General features: G+C 43.8%; 1 protein-coding gene across 1 annotated transcript in view; it reads left to right on the top strand.

The window, feature by feature from the left end:
- OTUD7A (OTU deubiquitinase 7A) overlaps nt 1-22,572 on the top strand; it is a 98,099-nt gene that overhangs the window by 28,695 nt on the left and 46,832 nt on the right. Inside the window, exons 3-4 of the mRNA XM_069465815.1 lie at nt 13,177-13,359; nt 20,883-21,101. Coding sequence (XP_069321916.1) covers nt 13,177-13,359; nt 20,883-21,101 — 402 coding nt within the window. The remainder of the gene's footprint in view (nt 1-13,176; nt 13,360-20,882; nt 21,102-22,572) is intronic.

Here is a 22,572-nt window from a genome sequence, read left to right as displayed (position 1 = left end):
AATATTTCAAAGTTATGCTTTGTTTATAAGCTATGGAGTGTGTGACATCCAAAAATGGAATTTCTCAGACTGTAAACATATTCGTTTATATACTTACACAACAATAAAATTATTTCATTTGTGGAATAAGTCAACCATAAGTTAGTGCCTACTGTTTGTGTGTGCATATATGTAGTCATGCATTGCTTAACGACCGAAATTCCTTCCAACCTGAATAGCACATTACTGTACTGAATACTGTAGACAACTGTAACATAATGGTAAGTATTTGTGTATTTAAACATCTCTAAACATAGAAAAGGCAATGTATTGCCCTATGAAATTGCAACAGCTACGATGTCACTATGCAATAGGAATTTTTCAGTTCTGTTATAATCTTATGGGACCACTGTCATGTATGTTGTCCATTGTTGACTAAAATTTCATTATATGGCATATGACTCTGTGTGTGAACATATGTATAATTATAATTTGCTTTTCTTTTATTCAGTTGAGATATATATATATGACCAAATTGAGTTTTCTTTCCAAAATTATTTCATCCCTTTGTCATAAAAATATACTAATTAAATTAAATTTCACATTAGTATGAAATTGGTAATTTCAATACTTACCTTGCAGAGTAGCACAAAATAGTCATGATTCAATGATAAAATTGATTTGTTTTAATTTATTTTTCTATGTTATTTAACCAGTTGTTTGAAATGGTTGAATCCAAAATTCATTTTCGTTTTTGGACATATACATATTCATTAAAACTAAATCAAAAAGGAACCATTTACTTATTTAGGCAAACAAATCACTTCCACCAGGCATTCAGGTAAACTGAGGCCCTGAGGACATATTTAACATTAGTATGACTTGATTGAAGAAAATGGTAACACAATTAAAAAATAAAAGTCACTCATGATCTTACTCTTTAGAGAGAATCCAAAGGATATTTTGTTGTCTCTGTTTTTAGTTCTTCATATGCATATATACACATACATGTATGTGTGTGTACGTGTACATGCACACACGTATATGCACGCAGGATTTTTAGTGTAAATATGTTTGTCAAATGTTTGGGGTAGAAACAACTAGCTATGTACCCAAGGGCACTTTTCCTTCTCCCTAAGCAGGCGACAAGGCCTCATTTCCCAGGCTCCTATGTACTTCAGCGTGGGCCTGTAATAATTCCCACAGTGGAACAGCAGAGAGAGTGACATGTGCACTTTTGGGCCTGTCCTATCAGAGCCTGTCTGAGGTTGGAGGAGAGGCCACAGTGAAATAAGGGAGAAGTGGGTGCTCCTCTGGGCTCTTCCCCCTTCTGGCTGAGTAGGCTGCAGGTGCCACACAGGGCAGCTTGGAAGTCACGTACTGAAGATGGCTCCTAGATTCCTGGGTGAGTGTGTGGAGCAGAGCCATCCCTGGCCTGGACTCCCAGGCTGGACTACTGTGTGCAGAAAGGAATAAGCCTTTTGTCTTTAAGCTACTGATGGGGGTAGTGGGAGGTTCTACTGATCACCACAGCATAACCTACTCTAAATCATTACTTTTATTATACTGAGGGGTTACCAAACAATATTTATCAAAACTAATTATGAAAATAAAGCAGTTTTAAACCACCTAGCTTAAAAAGGGATGGAGGGATGGAATTTGTCATCAACTTTGAAATTCCTTTGTGCTTCCTCCTAACCCATCACATTACTTCTCACCTTGGAGATGACCACTACCTTGAAGTTTGTATGTACCTTTTCCTTGCTTTCCTTGAGCATTTTACCATGTGTGTCTGCACCTGTAGGCAATATGTTGTTTATTATTGCATGTTCTGATCCTTATATAATGGAAACAAACTGTATGATATTTAGGAACTTTCTTCTTTCCTGCAACAATATGTTCCTGAGGTTCATCTATGTTGTTATATGGAGTTTAATTTCTTTTTAGCTGCTGAATAGTATTCCATTGTTTGAATAGACCAAATGTGTTTGTTCATTCTACTTTTGATAAATATTTAACTTGTTTCTTTTTTCTGCTGTTAAGAACAGGGCTGCTGTGCACATTTTTAATAGGGCTCCTTGTGCATATGGCACACGTACAGGTGTGTATCTCTAGCAGTGGGATTGATGCATCCCAGGGTACATGGCATTATAGATAAAATGGTCAAGAAGAGCCTTTCTGATGAGCTGATATCCCAAGAGAGACCACAGGGAAGTGAAGGAGAAAGCAGTGCTGGTATTTTGGGAATAAATAATCCAGGCAGAAGAAATAGTGAGTGCTAGGGCCTGTGATGGGAAAATCCTGGCCAGGAGGCCAGAGTGGAAAAGGAGGTGATGTCACACGGTGTCCCAGGGCCAGATTGCAAAGGGCCTGGAGGCTGTGGAGAGGACCCTGGAGTTATCTGGACAATAATTCAAAGTCTCTAGAGTTTAAAAGGAGAGTAACATGCCAAGATTTACATGCTCAAAGGGCCACTCTGGCTGCCCTGTGGAGAAGAGGCTATAGAGCACCGCAGGGCGAGGAGCCAGGAGACTCGGGCAGTAATCAAAGCAAGAGAGGTGGCCGAGCTGGGGTGGCAATGGCAGAGAATTCAAGAAGGGATTAGATCAAGAATCTATATTTTAAGGCACAGCTGAACAGATTTGCTGTTGGGGGCTGTGAGAGGAAGAACAGTCAGTGGCCGCATGGGTCTTCGGCTTGGCCCTGCTGGGACTGCGATACTCTCAGCCAGCCAAGTTGAGACACAGGGTCAGGAGTTGGATATGCGAGTCAAGAGTTGGGCTGGGGACAAAAATCCAGGTGTGCTTAGTATTTAGATGGTACTTAGAGCAAGCAGCCAGGCAGCAGTGCAGATGGGGAAGAGAAATGGCCCCGGGGCTGGAGCCCTTCTGCAAGCAGAGGCCAGGAGTCGGAGAAGGATCCAGCAGAGGAGACCAGAAGAGCAGTGCGTGAAGAGGAGACAAACCCAGAGTGTGGGGTCCCACATGCTAAGAACATGGTCAAAGAAGGGAGTGGCCGACGCTAGGTATTCCTGGGGTTGGCAGAGCACAGGTCCTCAGTGCAGGTGACGGAGTGGTGTCAGTGAAGTGGCGGGAATGGGTGCACGCGGGGCGGTGGCAGGAGGGGAGCAGGGTGCAGCAGCACGTGCAGACCAGTGCAGAGTTTTGCCTGGTGATGGTCTCGTGCTTCCTGGGGTTTCCAGCTGGACGTCTGAGTAACGGTAGAAGCCTCCATCCTGCATTGTTTGTTAACTTTCAGAATTTAGAGCAGCCCTCAGAGACGGATCTCAATCATCTCTCCTTAAAGTTGCGAAATTGGGACTCAAGGAGGAAGCAGAAATTGCCCAAGGAAGAATAACAGCACACGTCAGCTCTCCTCTTAAGTCTACGTTCCTTTAAATCAGAAGTAAAAATTTCTTTCAAATGCTCCCAACAGAATTGGGTCAGATCTGAGCACTGAGGAGTGACAACATCTAGAGTTTTAGTGAAGGAGGAGCTGTTAAATGGAGAGGTCTAGCGCAGCCTGGACATAAGAGATTGATGAGAAGAGTGTGGCGTTTCAGAAGAATAAGAAGAGAGTGAATGAAAAAGGAAATAGTGGGTAGCTCTATTGAATGGGAACAGAGAGGTGACCTTGGATTTATCTACGTGAAAGTTGTTGGTAATTTTGAAAAGAGGTGCTTCAGTTCAGTGGGGTGCACAAAAACCGCTTCGTACACCAAAGAGTGAATGGCACAAAGCTCTTGTCCTTTTTAAGTGTTCTATATCAAAGATTCTTCAACAAAATATCAGTAATATAATTTCAGTTCCAAATGAACAAGCAGCTAGTGAACAAGGACCTATTGGAATATTAGTTTAACAGCCTTTGAGCTAATTTCCTTCTCCATATTCCATAAAAATAAGCTAATTAAAGCTAACCTTACAAATATCAGTTAGTTTAGAGGATCAGTTATTTCAATTGGTTCTTTCTGTTTCTGTTTGTATTTGATAGCTAGGAAATTCAAAATTGTTGCCCGCAAAAGTAAATGAGATGAGATCTTCCATTTCTAGCAATATGGCAGACTAAATATTATGAGAAAGTTTCCACTTTAATACACTTAAAATACAGGATAATTGTTTTTTAATTTTTTTAAACTTTAAAATTTTTCCTATTTGTTTTAAATAGCTAATTTTCTCAAATAGGTCAAAACTCAGAAGAAGTAGACATTAAAAATATTGCACCCTCTCCGTCCCCTCTACCCCACCCTGCCCTGACCCCTGGGTCACCACTTGTATTTGTTTCTTGTTCACCTGTCCAGCATTTGTATATGCAGATGCAAGCAAAATATGTATGTGTGTGTGTGTATTTCTATCCTAACTCAAAGGTAGGATTATAAGTATTTCCACTCCCTAATGTATGCTACAGCGCTTTCATACAACAGCATCCTATCGTGTTAGGTGGCATGTACTCTAGGGTATCTAAATAGTCTTCTATAGATGGCCACTTGGCTTGTTTCCATCATTTTTCTGTTGGAAACAATGCTACAAAGACTATATTATACATACCTCATTTTATGTGTGTAGCTATTTCTGTAGGATAAATTCTCAGAAGTGGAATTGCCGGGTCACAGGATAAATGCATTTATAATTTTGATGAATATCACAAAATTGCCATTCCTGCGGGTTATATAATTCTGCACTTCCACTTGCCTGCGTATCTTTTGGATTGTTAATCTTTTTTTTTTTTTCCTTATTGGTTTCTGGGCAACACACACACACATACAGAGAGAGATTGTAGTGTCTGCTCTAGCACCCAGACCCCTTCCCCAGGGACCCAGGTGCTCCTGCCCGAGCAGAGAGGGGGGGGTGCTGATGGCTCAGACTGAGTCCCTCTGCAGGAATTGTCCCCAGCCACAGGCAGTCACCTTGCCCAAGGCACTCCCTGAGGGCAACCCCCATCTAGTGACTGCTCTACGTCTGGGTATAAAGGCCGGGCCCCCTTGCCACAGTGTGGACCCCTGAAGATCCCTCCTACCCTGTGGCCCCCACCAAGCCAGCAGAGCCTCTGCTGTACCTCTGCTGTGGGCTGCTGCTCCGCCCAGTCCTCTGCGCCCCCACACAATTCCCGCCTCACATTTCTTCCTTTGCTTTTTCCAGGAACTGACTTACTTTAGAGATAAACCTTTTGTGTGTGATGCGAGTTGCAAGCATTTTCCCAGATTAACATTTGTCTTTTGACATTTTATATGTATTTGAGACTCTCTGGGGCTTTCTGATATGATTCGTTGCTTTGTCTGATCATTTATGGACCAGTGATTGAGGCGGGATAGTAGGTTTCAGCTCTGGGTGTGCTCCCACCTCCTCTCTGCCCTTTCTTTCTGAGTTTCCAGTTATTCTTGCTTATTTTTCCAGTTGAACAGTAAAATCAGTTTATCTGAATCCTAAGAAAAGAAAAAAATCCATGCTTATAGTATTTATTGGAATCAAATTAAATTTACAAGTTAGCTTAGGGAGAAATTATGATATTGAGTCTCCCTAACTAAGAATATAGTATGTGCAGTTCTACTTTTGCCCTTCAGGAGTATTACAAGTTTTTCACACATACGTTGTGTACATTTCTTTTAAGTTCATTCCTCAGTATTTTGTCATTTTAATTGCAATTGTAAATGGAATGTTCTTCTTCCATCATGTCTTCTGATGTATTTTTGTTCACACCTGAAGGCTATTCATTCATGTGTGTTCATTTTACATCCAGGGTATTAATCATTACTGCTGTTCGCAGACTATGTCCAGCTCTCTGTCTCCCCTTGTGGGCACAAGTGAGGATGCCCCTTCTGGCCCCAAGGATTGGATGGGACCCTGTGACTAGCTGTGGCCATGGATTATAACGGAAGTGAGATGTCACTTCTGGGCCAGAGTATTTGTTGGTGGGCGATGCTCTCGGCTTTTTGTCCGTCTGCCACGGTGATAGACAATTTCTAAGAGTGACTGTGCTGTCAGCCTGAATCCTGGAGTGAGCAGGTGAAGCATGCAGCTTGGTCCGCCCATGGCAGGCTCATGGAGCAAAAGGTCAACCTTTGCTGTTAGGATCTCTAGGATTTGGAGGCTGTTCGTTACTATATTATAGTCTATCCTGCTGTTTATGGCATTCTCTCCTCGGTAATTATGTATGTCAGTGTGTTTGTCTTAGCGTCTAGTGGTAGTTTAAAAAGTGTCTGCTTTTTAATTTAGTATGCAGATATTCATACCTCTTATGTCTGCTGTTTCCGTATGTACCTGGCATTTGCTTTAATCAGGCGTGGTACGACTTGCAGACATGGAATGACTGTTGTGAAGGAAGAAGTTTGTTACTCACAGTTCCCTAGAAGCAGGATGCGAAGCACAGCACAGCACACAGGGCCCCCCGGGGAAGCACCAGATTGGCCAGAGGGCAGGGGAGCAGGAGGAAAACCTGAGCAGGGGCCCTCTATTGTGGTTTCCATGGGAAGGAATGGGCAAGGCAGGGAAAGTAGGCTAAGCTGGTCTGAATAATTCTAGCAGTCCAAGGTGCAGGAGCTGTCCTGAGTTGTCTGGTACCTGGCGCTGGGGTGATTAGGGCAGGGGAATATTGCCCTGGAGTGCAAGATCCCAAGAAAGGCAGTGGTTGGGGGGTCTGGGCTTTGCATTGATTGGTTCACATATAAAAGGCAGCTTGCAGAGGAGAGGTCTGCTGTCTCTAGGAATTAGCTAGCCCTGGAAGAGGCAGTCTCTCTTGGGTCACAGAGGCCCCAAGATGTCAAAGCATCGTAAAATACAGAGAATAAAAAACATGATTAATACATTTCATTGTGAATTGAACCCTTTAGCCTTATAAAGTGGTTTTCCTCATCTTACTTAATGCTTTTGGACCGAATTCTACTTTGTTTGATACAAGATCAAGACCTCTGTGTTGAGGTTTTTGTTGTTTAGTTTGTGTCTGGGATACCTGATAAACCATTGTCCGTCTCTTCTAGTTGTGACCTTTCTAAGTCACTTTGCTTTAGGTGTGTCTCTTATATAGAGAAAACAGTCTTTCCTTTTAGAGATACTGTGAAAATCCTTTTCTTTAGCTGTATTAAGCCTATTTAAATTTGTTGTTACAACAGATAGGATTGTGATACCCGCTTCGAGTTCTTGGTCCCCAAGTCAATAGAAATTGGCGTGAGACCAGAAAGATTTAGACAGGCAAGGCTTTATTTGAGGCTTTTGCTTGGACAAAAGGGAGGGAGTACTGGTTAAGAGGAAAACAGACTGGCTCCCAGAACAAAGGGCTGGGGAACTTTCATGGGCCCTGCAGCCTCGGGGCCACATGCGGCCTTGAGGCCCCAGGTTCCCCACCCCATTTAGCTGTCATGCTTCTTCACGCATCACATGTATCATTAACATTTTAAACCTCCACCCCGAGCATGATTTTTAGTATTAAAATGAGATTATAAAGGGGGAAATGTCAGGGTAAGGTCAGTGTAGGGGTCTATTCTGGCTTGACGCGGTTAGATCCAGATAGGTCTGGTTTCTTTGCAGCCAAGTTCCTTATCAGCTGGTGTCAGCGTCTTGCTTCAGTGGTCCTGGAAGACATTACTCAAGAGACAGACAGTTTGGCCCCCTCCTTATATGGCTATGGGAAGTGCCAGCAGCTCAGAGATCATTTGTTTTTTGCTCTTTTACAGCTAATTAGGCTGGGTCATGCTGCCCCATGTCGCCTCCCTCGGTCAGAAGTGAGGCCCAAGTCCTGTCCCTATGTTGTCTCCATTGATCTTACTTCTGTCACATTATATTTTCTAGTTTTATATATAAATGTTTTTTCTGTAAATATATTCATTTTTATTTTTTTTAATTTCAGACAATTACAGGGATACAAATGTTTTGGTTATATGAATTGATTTTGTATAGTTTGAGTCAAAGATATAAGTGTGTCCATCACCCAGATAGTGTGCATTGTGCCCGTTAGGTATGAATTTACCCATATATATAAATATTTTTTAATGTCTTTCACTATATTTTTTAGCTTTTTATTACTTAAAAATATTTTTGTGGTATTTAGATAAGTTATGCTTATTATCTAGTGGTTACTTTTTAAAAGTTTGACTTTCTATAATATCCTATTTCCCTTTTTCTTTAGATAACATCCATTTATTCCCTATGATGTGTCTCAGTAAAACTAGCTTGTATCTTCCTCCTCCATCCTCCCCTCTCTCTTCTACCATCCAGTTTAACCAATAGTATGTCTTTTATCTGATTTTATTGTTTGCCTTTATACTATCAAATATGCTTACACATATATGTGTATATATTTGACCTATCAACTTTAAACATTATCTTTGTACTCCTGTGTATTACAGCACTTGACAGAAAGTTGGCATTCTCTTCCATCACTTGTATCTCTACTTTTGCTTTTTCTTAGATGTGCAGTTAAATAAATTTACTGCTACCGGATTGTCCCTTGGCCGAACTCCTATTCATCTCTTGACTGGCTGGAGTTCATCCTCTAGTAGTTTTCTCAAGAAATGTCCATGTGAGGAACGTTTCCTGAACTCTTACATGTTTAAAATGGTTTGTCCGTAGGCTTTATGCATTAAAGAATAGCCTGTTTCAGCATAGAAATTTCTTATCTCATACTGCTTTCTTTCTTCAGTATCTTGTAGGTGTGACCCCATTGTTTTCTGGCATTGAATGTTGCTGCCAAGAAGTATGTTGCTAACCTGATTTCCTTTCCTTTTTGCTTAAATATTCAAGGAATTCTCTTTATCTTTAAAGCACAATTTTGCAAGGATATATGTTGGTATTGATGATACTAGAACAGTTTCCTTATATACATTGTGCCCTTTCAATATGTGAAATCAAATATTTATTTCAAAAATGTTTGCATTTTTTATTAAAGTGTTAAATTCTTTTTTCTTTTCCATTATTATAAATTTCTTATTTTGGGCTCTATGAGTATGTTAAATTTGTTTTACCTATATGCTATTCTACTATTTCTCTTTAATACTGTGTTTTTTTCTGTTTTACTTTACTTATTTTTTTTTTATTTTTATAATTCTTACTATGCTATCTGTGGTCTATTTTCCCTTTGCTCTCTTATAGTTTAACTTCACTTCTAAAACGATTTGATTCCTTTTTTCTCCCTGAGTTTAGTAGGTTCCTGTTTCACATCCTCTTGTGAGTTCATGTATCTGTGATTTGTAGTTTTCCTTTAGAGCTGTGATACCTTCGTACTAAATTAAAGCAGCACATCCCTCTCTGAGTGCCAAAACACATGTGTTAAGTTTAACTTGCAATCTACCCCCTCTTAAGACAGTGAAAAAAATCAAATGACTTAGAAGTTTAAAGCATAAACATTTTCAGCAGTAAACCATAATAGAGGTCTTGGTACTTACCACGAAATCTGTGCCTGCTGGTAATCCAATAACTATCTTGTGGTTATCACAAATGGAGGCATAGCCTCCTGTTCTCCTGTAGAAGAACTACACAGGCAGTCTCTGCCTTCCTCTGGGCAATTATACTCTCCTGCTGCTTTGAGGAAATATTGCTGGAAGAAGGAACAGAGTAAGCAAATACAGAGAGATGGGACAACAGGAACATATTTTGAAGATCTCAGATTAGTTGTAGGAGAAAAGTATTTCTAGCTGTGTGAATTGCTATCCAAAATAAATGAGGATTCTGCACATATAGTTAGAGGAGAGTAGAAACTGGATGGTCAGCTACTATCTGCCATTGTTCGATATTTGGCTTTGAAGCGTAGGATACAGATTTTGACTAGATTTAAGATTATTCACAGAGGTGGGCTTTAATCCGCAAGGAAAGGTATAAATTAAGAGAAGAATAAAAAGAAAAATTGGGTGATCCCATATGTTCAGAAAAGGCAAAGGAGCCAGAAAAGGGGACAGTGGAGTATCAGAGAAGCAAGAGAAGGGGAAGTATGAAAATGTCCATATTGGGGGGTGCCATGTAGTGCCCTCCCATGGACCCGATGGCCTGCCAGTGTTGGGGAGATGGCATTAGAGACACTTGACTGAGAATGTCGCATAGTAAAGGTAGGTCCATAGGGAGGAGAGAAGAACCCAGCAGCTGAAAGCCCTGGTGAGGTGGGGTGGAGAGCGAGGGACCCAGCGAAAAAGAGGAGAAGAGGACAAGGTCTGGTTGTGGAGGATCATGGGGGGTGGGTGAGGTGGGGAGGGAGGTGTCAGCAACCAGGAGCTAGACTGCCCAAAGCTGGGTCAGGTTTGGGGGAGGGTAGCCCCAAAAGCTTAGGTTTGAATCAAGACAGATCAGGATTTGAATCTAAGCTCTTTCACCTACTGGATTTTAACTCTAAGTGATAGAAATTAGGCGTAAGCAAAACCCTATAGTTAAGAATAATGATAACTACCATGTATTTAATGTTTTCCTTATACTAAGAACTTTACAAACACTATCTTCTTGTCTCATTTAACGCTCATAAGAATTCTCATTAAATGGATTTTATCATCCCACTTATACGGGAAGGGAATCTGAGGCTTAGCCTGGTGAAATGATACAGTCACTCTCAGAGAATTAGTAGGAGGGGGAGCCAGGGCTGAAAACCAGACTCTAACACCCATGTCCTTGACTGCTCTGCTGGACTATGTTTCTTCCAGAAATGAGTATCCCGGCCTCAGGGGCACACAGCCTTGGGACTGCATCAGGCCTGGCCCATTCCACAGCTGTGCCTCTCTGCCTTTCCTCTCATCCTGACTCGATGCGAAATCTGTTGGGATTTCCAGTAACTTAAAATGGAAAAGTCGAAAAGGGAGCTTGAAGCCCAGCTCCCTGAGCACTGAGCCCTCAGCCAGGCCACCAGACATTACCCCGGCCCCATCCCTGTCCCTACCCTCCAGGCTTCCTGGTTTTGGATGCAGCCTGTACCAAGGCCAGGCTCATCTCCCAGGCATCCCCAGGCCACGCATCTGCAGATCACCACTCGCAATGCTGGTTCTCCTGAGCTGCTATCTATGGAATTACGCAGGGTAGGAAACAGATCCTGAGAGGATCTGGCCCCTTAAACAACTGATGAATGTCCCTGTTGTCTGTCCTGTTTTTTTCTCACTCCAGTGGCCTCTGGGACCCTTTCCACACGCACGAACACTAACGTGCCAAGTCCCTGGGATGTCTTTAGAAGCTTCAAAGGGAGCAGCTGGGAGCTGAGTGCCTGTGGACGGCCCCTGCCTCCTGCTCACCTCCCTCCCATTCTCACCTCACACTTACTGAATCCCTGTTGCTACCCCCTGTGGCAAGCCCAGGAGCAGTGTCCAACACGCAGAGCTAGGTGGCCACAGCTCTGCCAGGTCCAGGTCTCATGCCTGGGGCAGCCTTTCAGGGCTCAGACAGCTCCATGAAGAGAACCAAGACACAATGGCGTATCCAATGAGGGCCTGCGGGTGAATGCCTTAACCACTCCAAGCCTCGTTTTCTGTCTGTGACATGCCAGGATAATGCCTGCTCCTCACTGTGGCTAGGACGCCACCCCTGTTACACCAAGAGCCCAGCAGGTGCTCCACACAGGCTGTCCCTCTCCTTTCCCATCCCTCTGCACAGCCAGAGTTCAGCGTGCCAGTGCTGTTGCTGCCACTTGCAGCAATGTTAGTGTGTCTGTGCTTTGTGACAGGAGCAGGGGTCCAGAGTGCTGCTCCTCTGCCTCCCCTCCCCATGACCTTCCTCCTTGGCATGAGTTTGACCCTTCCTTGGCACTTGTCCCCCTAACCCTGCATTAGAGCAAGGTGGGCACCCCAGCCATTGCACCTGAAAAGGTGTGTGAGTTCCCTAAAGGCAGGGCCTTGTCCTTCCCTTCGTAGAACCCGAGCCCTGGAACACTAATGCCCATTTGATAGTTACTACTACTTAGACTCAAAAATGCCGGGTTTGGCTGCATAGGTGGTATTTGTACACTACAGTTCTGCACATTGTGACTGTTAGTCAGGTGTAGGAGTGAGAGTGCATTCCCTGATTTCTTATTTAGTTTGGTTTTACCTAAACCAAGCCTGTCATTGCCACTGCCCACCTCTCCACTACTCCTTCTAACAGTAAGGGGTCTGCGTTACATCCGTGCCCCCCACCTATTATCACTTACAAAAATCCACTGTAACTTTTTTGTTGTTGGGTTGGTGACCCAGATGGTTTTAGTTTGCTTTTCTTACCCACTGAGATGGTGCCAAGACGTGTCTATTATAGGCTTTGTTAGCTGACTACGGAGGGGAAAGTATGATTAAATTGTAAGTGACTGTGTAATGTGATTTAAATGTCATGATTGATAGTATCAAGTCTGCAATGGAAAGAAGTAGAAAGAAAAAAGGAAGATGTTCAGATATTGTTTTATACATTTAAAGCCTCACTCTACTGTGCATACCACATCATTCAGAGTGTAATTAGTCAATATAGTTAATACCTGCAATTCAAAGCTAACCAAGAGAGGATTTTATTAGCCCCTTATAATTGAGGCTAAGCTTGTAATTCTTTGTTTTCAAAAAGCACATGATGCCTAATTGAACCAGATGCAGTGTGTGCTGGCTCCTTCCTACCCTTTGAAGTCTACTGACTCTCAGAGTCAGGAACCAGAGTGCCCACACTGTGTTCCAGCTCCCCCAAAGAGCTCCCCCTAGTGTGAAGGGTCAGCTCCAGCACCCTTGGGGAGGGTGGGGGCCCTGCTGAACGCTTGCCCACACCAGGCACACCAGGCCAGCCTGCGTCCCAGCACAGAGCCTGAGCTAGGGTCTGCCCCCTACGAAGGCTCTCTAACAAGAGAAGCCCTCCCAAGCTTCTGCATTTCCCATGTAAAGCTTAAAAGAAAAACTATGAACACAAGCCCAAAAAAACTTCAGGAATTCTTTTCATTCTTTTTTTTTTTTTTTTTAACTTTATGTTTTTCTCCCCTCAGAGAGTAAACTCTACAACTTGATTGAAAGGGGGATGTGATAATTAGGGCTGCAATGTTTAGAAGTGTGAGTGGATCTAGAGGCTGTGAGACTAGATGTAGTCACATTTTTCCAATGGACGTCAGTTATGGATGTGAAATTCTACTTTTAGAGATTATGCAGAAGGCCATTTTACCCCTTTCAAAACCAAGAACTACTGGTAGAAAGTTCATTATTTCATGTGCTAATGGGAAACCCTTCTTGTCACGGTTCTTTTCTACCATGAGACCATTACTCACGCATTCATACTGTGATCTCTTGTCATTTCTTGTCCGTAGGCAAAAACTGGGACCTGACAGCCGCTCTCAGCGACTATGAGCAGCTCCGACAGGTGCACACAGCCAACCTGCCACATGTGTTCAACGAAGGGAGGTGTCCCAAGCAGCCAGAGCGGGAGCCGCCTCAGCCCGGGCACAAGGTGGAGCGGCCCTGCCTGCAGAGGCAGGACGACATTGCCCAAGGTACCTCTGAGGGCTGAGCCCAGGCACGGCTGCCCTGGGCCCGTGCGCCATGGCTCACAGGCGGGTTGGGTGGTGCAAAGAACGGTGGGGTCATCCCCTTCCCGCTGCAGACAAGTAGGACTCCCAGTGCCTCATGCCTTACACTACGTGAACATGTCCTTTGCAGCTTCCATTCATGGCTCCTACCTCTGCCTCAGAAAAGCAGAAGAGTGAGTCCACTTCCCTAGGACCCCAACCGCCCTTTAAGTGGTTAAAAACAAGCATTCCTCCTGGAATCCTGGTTTTTCCAAACCAAATACGTCCAGTTCCTTCAATTATTTCTTTTCTTTTTTTTTATTTTTTTATTTTTTATTTTTTTATTTTTCATTTATAACCTGAACTTTTGTATCCTTCAATTATTTCTTAAGTAGCTTTATCTCCTTAAGTAGCAAATCTGTTCAACATCACATTCAAGTATGTTAACTGACCTTTTAGTTCACCTTTTCCCACTGAACTAAAATGTCGACTTTGCCATATATTAAATTCCCAAATTACCTGGGCTCTGTTCTTCTGTCAATGGAAAAGAAGAGAAACTCCATAAAATAATTTAAGGAGGTTTATTCTGAGCCAGATTTGAGGACCATGGCCCGGAGCCACATTCAGGAAGACTTGAGCAAGTTGATTCGCTGTGGTTGGGTTACAATTTGATTTTTATACATTTTCAGGGAGACAGGACTTACAGGTAGAATAATAAATCAATATATGGAGGGCATACATTGGTTTGGCCCAAAAAGGGCAGGACATCTTGAAGTGGGGACTTGCAAGTCATAAATGGATTTAGGGGTTCTTTAGTTGACAATTGGCTGAAAGAGGTAGGTTTTGTCCAAAATACCAGGAATCAGCTGAAAGCAATGTTTAAGGGTCTTCTATCTTTCATGCGATGCTATATTGGAATCAAGTTGGGAAGTAAACAACATCATAAAAACCTGTTTACTGAGTTTTTATCATTTGTAGGCATGACTCACCAGGCCCCCTTAGAAAGGAATTTTGGGGGGACAAAGAAAAAAATCAAAGTTCAGTCCTCACTTCCCACCGTGTGGCTGACCCTGTTACACTCAACTTGAGTAGTTTCATGTAGTATTAATGTTACTCTCTGTTAAGGCAGACCTCTCCATTGCTATGCTTTTCCAATTTCTTTTTACCATTTTTGAATATTTAGTCTTCCATATAAACCTTAAAATTATAATTCTGATTGGAATTAGACTGGATTTTTAATTTCATTTTAAGAAGAATTGACATTTGTAATATTGCTCTTCCATCTAAGAACATTACGTATGCCTCTCCATGTGTTCAGATTCTGTTAGGACTCTAGACATAGCGAAAATCAATTCATTTTTTATTTATTTATCTTTTATGTAGTCAACTGCATAAATTCTCTTATTAGTTCTAATAGCTTGTTCTAAGAGAATCAATTGGGTTTTCTAAATATACAATCATATCACAGTAAATAATTTAATATTCTTCTTCATATTGACACAGTTAATTCAGTTTCTTGTCTTATTGCATTAGGTAGACCCTCCTGAACTGTTATGAGTGAATTTTGTCTTTGTTCATGTAGTTCAGCCTATAATTAAAGCTGTATTTGAATTTCCATCTTGGATTATTCTTGTCTGCTTATTCCGCTGTCTAGAAAAGCCACAACTGAGTTAGAAATTTTAGTAAACATTATCTGTTTCTTCTCTTAGTTTTATCCTTTCTGCTGTATTTGTTTTGAGGCTATATTGTTAGGTGTATGTGTATTCATAATTCTTAGGTTATCTTGCTCTAGGATTCTTTTTTAGCAATATATAGGATGTCTCTTTGTCAAACCATCTGGTATAATGGTTTTTATCTTGAAATTTGTTTTCAGTATTAAACCATTACCCTGACTCTCTATTGGTTTACATATGCATGGAATATCACTTTTTCTACTGTTATTTTCAGCCTTTTTTATTCTTTCCTATTAAATGTGATTCTTGTAGATAATTTATCGTTGTGTTTTATTTTATTATCCAATCCAAGAGTCTCTGTCTTTTGAGTAGTGAATTTAATCTATTCTTTTTTCATATCTTCTCTGGCTAATTAAATTTCTCTACTGGTTTGAAAGTTATACATTCTATTTTTACTCATGTTGTAATCACCTCTATTCTATTAAAAACAATATTTTAGTTTTCTTCCTATTATTTTTAAAAACCTAACAACTGCATATTACCCTAAAAAATACATGTGTCTTAGTAAGCATTTATATTCTTCTTTCCTTCCTCTACTTGCCCTCAATCATATTTAGATTCTTTTTGTTGCCTTTGCTTATTTAGGCAACAATTAATATCTTCATTTATATGTATTTGTTTCTCTTTTGCTGAAAGAATCAAAGACTACCTCCAAAAAGAGTTTTTTCATAGTGAATCTCCTAAGGCATTGAGTGCCTAAAAAGACTTACATGCTGTACTTAAATTTTTGCTTCGTGGAACAAAAAGTCTAGGTAAAAAAAATTATTTGCCTTGAATACTTTGCAACCTTTCCTCCATTGTGTTCCTACAGCTCCTAGTCTGTCTTCTGAGAGATTCCCTTGACCTGATGATCTAACATCCCAACTCATTCTTCACATGAGTGCACTGTTAGTTCCATTCACTTTTTTTCATTCCAAATTAGTTCTTTGTCCTTAATATTATTTCCCATCCTGATATTCTGTCTCTTTGCACATGTTTATGAGACTCCTTTTTGAATCTTGTCCTGCTGGTCCATTTATTCTGCTTCCCTGGCCTCAGAACTTTGTTGACCTTCTCTAACAATGCTTGCCCTCCTCAGCTGTTTCCTCAGTTTCCCTGTGAGCTCCCGGGGCCTGTGGGCATCAGCCATCTTCACTGTGGTACACAGCAAGTGACAGGGACAGGAGCTCAGGCTTTGGTCCTGCGCCTTGGAATGAGAGTGGGGGAGCACACTCGGGCTGGGGAGCCTTGAGTGTTTTAATTTGGGCTCTAACCATTCCCTGCCTGTTCCCTTCCCCACGGTCGACTTTTCTCCTGAGGGAAGCTCCCAGCCCCTCTCTTCTAGAAATTGCTCATTTCTGGGGGCTGCCACCCTTTGCTGTAACTGCGGAGCTCTGGGGTGTGTTGGAGAGAGGCGGGAAGGCAGTGCTCATTGTCACTGGGCCCACCCGGCTGTATTCCAGTACCGCCTGGAGTTCCTCCAGCTGGCGCCGAGCCCACCCTGCCAGGATGAGGGAGGCGCAGTGGACTGTGGGGGCCATGATGGGGAGAGGAAAGGCACAGCCAGATGTCCCCCCAGCCCCTCTCCTTGGGGCCTCGCTCTTCTGCCCCTGGGGGTCTCCAGGATGGGTTCAGGGAGAGGACGCTGAGGCTTGTTCACTGTCTTGTCCCTCTTGTTGCATTGTTAAGTTCTATTTCATTTCTGTCATTAGACCTGACTCAGGCAGAGCCACCTGCCCCAGCCGTTTGGCTCAGTCTTGCACTCAGGGTCTCCCTGACTGTCATTCCCTCAGCACTGCACAGGTAGGCTCCTGGCGTCTTCCGTGCAGCGCAGTCCAGACAGGTGACACCATGGCAGTTCCTGCTCTTTGGGGCTGGCAGCAAACAAGCCAACCCACTATCGTACCCTCCTGGGGAGGGGACTGGAAGGACCCTCCTCTCTGCTTCAAGAGAGATTGACGGAACCAGGGCCTAATAAGTGCAGCTGTCACCTGCTGCTACCTTACTTTTCTCAGGTATCATTTAAGGAAGAAAAAAAAAAACCAGGAGTCTATCTTAGCATAATCCTATTAACTGAGCCTTGTGAGCGATCTATCTATTTGTAATAAAATAGAAATTATAGAGTTTCTGAATTGGATTTATGTATCCCTTAGTTGAGTTCTTCCTAAAATCATAGTGTACTAAAATCAAAAATGGAGCATCCCATATTCTAAATCAGCATTTGCTGACCCCTGAGCCAAACCTGGCCACTGCCTGTCCTTTAGATGAAGTATTATTGGCACCCTCCACGCCTGCTCATGTATGTGTTGGCTACGGCTACTCCAGTGCTACTGAGGCAGAGTTGAGTAGTTGATACTGAGACTGTCGGGCCCACAAAGCCTAAAATGCTTGTATCTGTCCCTTTCAGAAAGGGTTTGCCCACCTGTTTTCAAATGTACCTAGGATTGGTTTGAATCAGGTGTGGTGAGACACACAGACTCAGAAATGACTGTCATGAAGGAAGAAGATTCACTCATGGTCCTCTAGAAGCAGGGGACACAGCAGGGGAAGCACCAGTTAGGAAGCAGAGGGAGAGAGGGGAAGGTGGGCCAGAGCCTTTATTGTGGTTTCTGTGACCTTTACCCTGGCTAGTTTGAATAATTTTAGCAGGCTGTGGGGCCTAGGATGGGTCTCTAATTGTGTGGTGCCTGGCCTGGGGTGATTGGGGCAAAGGAATGTTGCCTCCTGCGGGATAGGACGGTAGAGGAGGTGCTTCAGAGTCCGGCCCTGGACTGGCTGGTTTGCACATGAGAGGCAGGCTCCTGGGCAAGTCTCATGCTATGCTAAGAGCTGGTTAGCCCTGGGAGGGGCGGCCTCTCCCCCGTGAGGGAGGCCCCGGTGCCCAGAGCATCAAAAATACAGAAAACAAGAAAATATAGCTAGTACACCTCCCTCGCCTAAACCATCAATGTTTGAGTTGACTTTGTCAGTGGTCTGGAAAGTCTGTACATTCTCCCACAAAGTTCTTTTTTTTTAAATATCTCAATGTTTCTCTGGGGAATAACTTTGATCATGGTAATTCCTGTAAAACATTTCACTTATACATCCAAAAGAAGGATCAGCAAGTTCACGTTTAAAGACTCAGTCTGTGTGTGTATATATCTGTGTGAGTATGTGTCTGTGTGTGAAAGTAAGAGAGTGTGTGTGTGTGTGTGTGTGTGTGAGATTACACGTGTGCAGCCATGGAGGTGGTGGTGAGGAAATGTTGGAAGTAGGAGCATATAGTTCCATTATCTGATCTTCAACACAATCTATTTTTAGTTCAAAAATGCCTTTTTTCTTCAGACTCCAAACATTTCATGATTTTGGAACTGCTTAATAGCATCCCATTCTACTATGAAACGCAGTGTTTTAAGGCCCTGGTAGCGTCTCATTAGTTGGCAAATTAGGTGCTGACTGATGAGCCCAGAACGAGCGTGGGTGACTCTGGCCGGCAGACGCCCAGTGCCGAGAGCAGCCTGTGGTTGTCTGATCACTGGTTGCCGGTGCACGCGGCCCCTCAGCTGTGCAATGCCTCATGGCCATCTCCTTGGGGTCCCCAAGGACGGGAAGTTCCTTCTTTCCCAGACACAAAAGGGTAGTTTGTATCAAGATGTGTGGCCTCAGCATGGCGTGCGAGAGGCAGAGACGTGGGGTCTCCTTTGCTGCTGCTCTGAGGGCTTGAACCCAGCGCAGGAAGCGACGGAGCCGGCTCCTGATGACAGACGAGCCGGGCCGCGAGTGCTCCGTCCGTCTTCTTCCTAACGGCCTGTGTGGTTTGACTTCTCTCTTTGCCTTTCCTCAAAATACAAAAGAACTTAATCCTATTGGCCTCAGAATGAAACTGAAGGTGAATCAAAATCATCCATTTTGCAATATGGTCTGTCTCTGTGACTTCCCATTCATTTTAATGGGTAAATACACGAGGCTTCCGAGAATTACCTTTGGGTTTAAAACTAACTTGCCACAGGATCAGAGTACTCTGCTTGTTAGTCTCACAAGAGTACATGAATGCCGTGTCCGCGCAGTGTTCTTGCAGGTGGGAAAGCAGGAAGGTCCTGTTCTAGGCGAAGGTGCGGGCTGGGGTCTCCGTGTGGCCGTGCCGGTCAGCGCTGTGCCTCAGAGCAGCACGGCAGGAGCACAGACCTCACCAGTGAGCGGGTGGATCTGAAATGAGGTGGGAGTCCTTGGGACCTACATGAACATGCTCAGGAATTTGTCACAGGGTTTAGACAATATCCATATTCAAACGCCAGTGGCCATGCTTTCCTGAGCAAAGTGAGAACTACTGCCTCGCGGAGAGAATTCTCCATTACTGCATACACTGACTGTAAAAAGACAAAACCTATTCCTAACATCACATATTTAAGAATTCTTGTATTATGTTAAATGTTAGCCATTAAACACAGGGCTTAAGAAAATAAGCATGCTGTTACAGCATCGAGAGAACAAACACATCCACTTTTTTAGGTGATCAGCTTCCTAACAAGGTAACATATTGTACTTCAGAGAATTCTGCACTGCGTTTCTCATTCCTGGGTTGGAAAGTTCCAGAAGAATAAGACCAGAGTAGACTGTGATTTTTGAGAATGCTGTGATGAGAGAGATCCAGTCGGAGAGAACTGCATTAAATGACTTAATATGTGTGTCCTGGGGAGGCTCATATGGGATGCACTTATCACAGTAACTTTAGGAAAAATAACCTGTCTTAAAATCTGAGCCACAGTGGAGAACACTGACTAGACTGCTGCTCGTGTTAAATAAGTAAATGTGCAAAGACAAAGAGCCGTCTCCCTGGCGCCATTTAGTGCCGGGAGAGGACAGCTCTGCAGAACTGAGTTAGACCCAAAAGCACACCTGGGGCTCCTTGGCATGGCTGGTGTGTGCTTGTGCAGTGGGCTAGCAGCTCACCTCATTCCAAGTTGTTTAATGACTCACGTCAGTGCCACACACCAGGTGGTGGTGACGTTAGTCCAGCAGCAGGACGGCCTGAGGGACAGGAAAGGCTTCTAGCGTGGAAGGGCTGGAGCGGAAGGATATGGGTGTACGTGTGTACGTGTGTGCGCATGTGGATGTGTATAGGCCTATTTGTGTGTAGTGTGTATGCATGTGTACATGTGTGTACACCTGTATGTGTGTACAATATATGCATGTATAATGTAGTGTGTATAAGAACATTTATGTGTATACATGTATATGTGTATAGTGTATAGTATGTGTACATCAACATATGTGTATGGATGTGTTCACATGTATAGTGTATTGTGTAGTATATGTGGGTACATGTGTATATGTGTGTCTTCATGAATGTATGTGTATGCTGTGTAGTGTATATATATCTAAACTGGTGTGTAGTGTATATGTGTCTAGCATATGCAAGAACGTGTGCCTGTGTATACTTTTGTCTATGTGTGTGTGCATTTATGTGCATAGCATTTATATGTACATGTTCAGGTATATGCATGTGTACAGCTTGTACATGCACATGTATCTGTGTGTAGGGTGTACATGCATGTACACATGTATATGTGAGCATATGCATGTGTGTATGCACATGTGCATGGTTGTAGTGTGCATGGTTGTGTGGGCCATATGTACACGTGGTATGTGAGTGGTGTGTTCGTGTGTGTACGTGTGCATGTGTATGTGTGTGGTATGTGTATGTGTGTATCTGTGTGTATTGTGTGCATATGTGTGTGCATGTGTGTTCGTGTCCAGACACAGAGCCATCCCTACACCACTCAGTCCCTGTGGCTGTCCTTCCTTCTCCCCCTACAGAAAAGCGACTTTCCCGGGGGATCTCCCATGCCAGCTCAGCCATCGTCTCCCTGGCCCGGTCCCACGTGGCGAGTGAATGCAACAACGAGCAGTTCCCCCTGGAGATGCCAATCTACACATTCCAGTTGCCAGATCTGAGCGTGTACAGTGAGGACTTCAGGAGCTTCATCGAACGGGACTTGATCGAGCAGGCAACGATGGTAGCTTTGGAGCAGGCAGGTGAGTGGCTCCTGGCAGCAGGCTCGCGCTCTTTGGGCTCCGTGAATAAGTGAGCTGGCATAACTCACTCAACGAGCAAGAGAAGGACACGTGTTCTCAGGCCCTGGCAGTTTTCAGGTAGGATTCTAGATGCTTGCGCCAAACCTCCTGTTCTAAAGACTGACTGTGCTCTAGCCCAGCACAGGCTGGATGGAAGGGCTAATGACCGGGTGGTGCTGAAATCTCTTGAGTTTTTCCCTTGCTCCTAAGTCCCAGTCCTTCCCTTCAGCAAACTCCATGCTTCCTTGCCTTTCTTCACTCTGTCCCCACCCAACTCCTCCATGGGTGTCATACAAAAGATAAGAAAGACTGTGGGCTTTAGAGAAAATAGGAGACCTCTGTCACTTCCTGTGGACGTGGGCAAGTCATGTAACCTCCCTGAGCCTCAGTTTCCCCATCTGCAAGGGTGAGGAGACAGCTGACCCAGTGGAGCTTTTTGACTACTTAGTGACATGTGCCTTCCATAGCTGTTAGTTCCTGCCCCCCTGCCTTGCTGGCCTCCAGGTCGAGGGAGCACAAAGCCTGAATTCAGTCTCCCTCCTTCTTAATGTTCCCTCACCACCCTAACCCAATGAGAAAGAGTTTCAAGGAGCAAGCCAAACTTCTCATCTTTGGAGTTCCTAAGGAGAAAATAATTACTCCAAAACAAACATCTAAAACAGATTTAGGTTCTTCCTAAGCAATACCTATTTCACTTATAATCATCTGCATTATAAATATTGCAAAATCACATATTTGGGGGCTTCTCACACACACATATGGAAGACTCTATGACTCTCTTCCCAGGCCCACCGTGCACCTCCCAGTGGGGGCTGCACCTGCGTGCATGGGCTGACAGTGCACACAGAGCGTGTCCTCAGCCAGGTGGAACCCCTAATCCCACTGGGGCTGGGAGACAGGCCTTTCCATTCTGACCCAGCCGTCAGCCAGCTCTTCCATCCACCATGGAGTGGAGCCACCACTTCTGAAGGCCTGGCCCGTGGAGATGCTCCCAGGTGTAACGTCCCAGAAGAGCAGGTGGGGAAGCCTCTGCCTGAGCATCAGCTGTGAGAGGATTCTGTTTAGGGCTGCAGCCAGCAACGCACTGTTAGAGAGTGGACTTAGCTCTCAGCCAAGACCCGGTAAAAATTGTCAAGCACATTTGAGTGTTTCAAAGAAGGCAAAAGAGAAGGATCTGTAGCCTGGCATGATCTTGACATTGGGTGGGTGATCAGGCAGGATCTTGGAAGGAAAGGAAAGGTGGCACATCAAAACTAACGAGGTGGGGCTGTTTGCCCACGAGCAGGCAGGGTTTAAGGACACCAGCAAAGGACAGTGCTGTTCCTGGGAGTAGCCCCAGCAGGGCCAATGCTACTGTTGTGCCTGGCAAAGAGACAAAAAATGAAAGTAACTGCATGGAGACAGCCACTGGCAGGAGGAGTGGCTTTTGAGA

The sequence above is a fragment of the Eulemur rufifrons genome, chromosome 3, assembly GCF_041146395.1.
Source record: "Eulemur rufifrons isolate Redbay chromosome 3, OSU_ERuf_1, whole genome shotgun sequence".
Taxonomy (NCBI): domain Eukaryota; kingdom Metazoa; phylum Chordata; class Mammalia; order Primates; family Lemuridae; genus Eulemur; species Eulemur rufifrons.
This window is presented reverse-complemented; position numbering and strand designations above follow the sequence as displayed.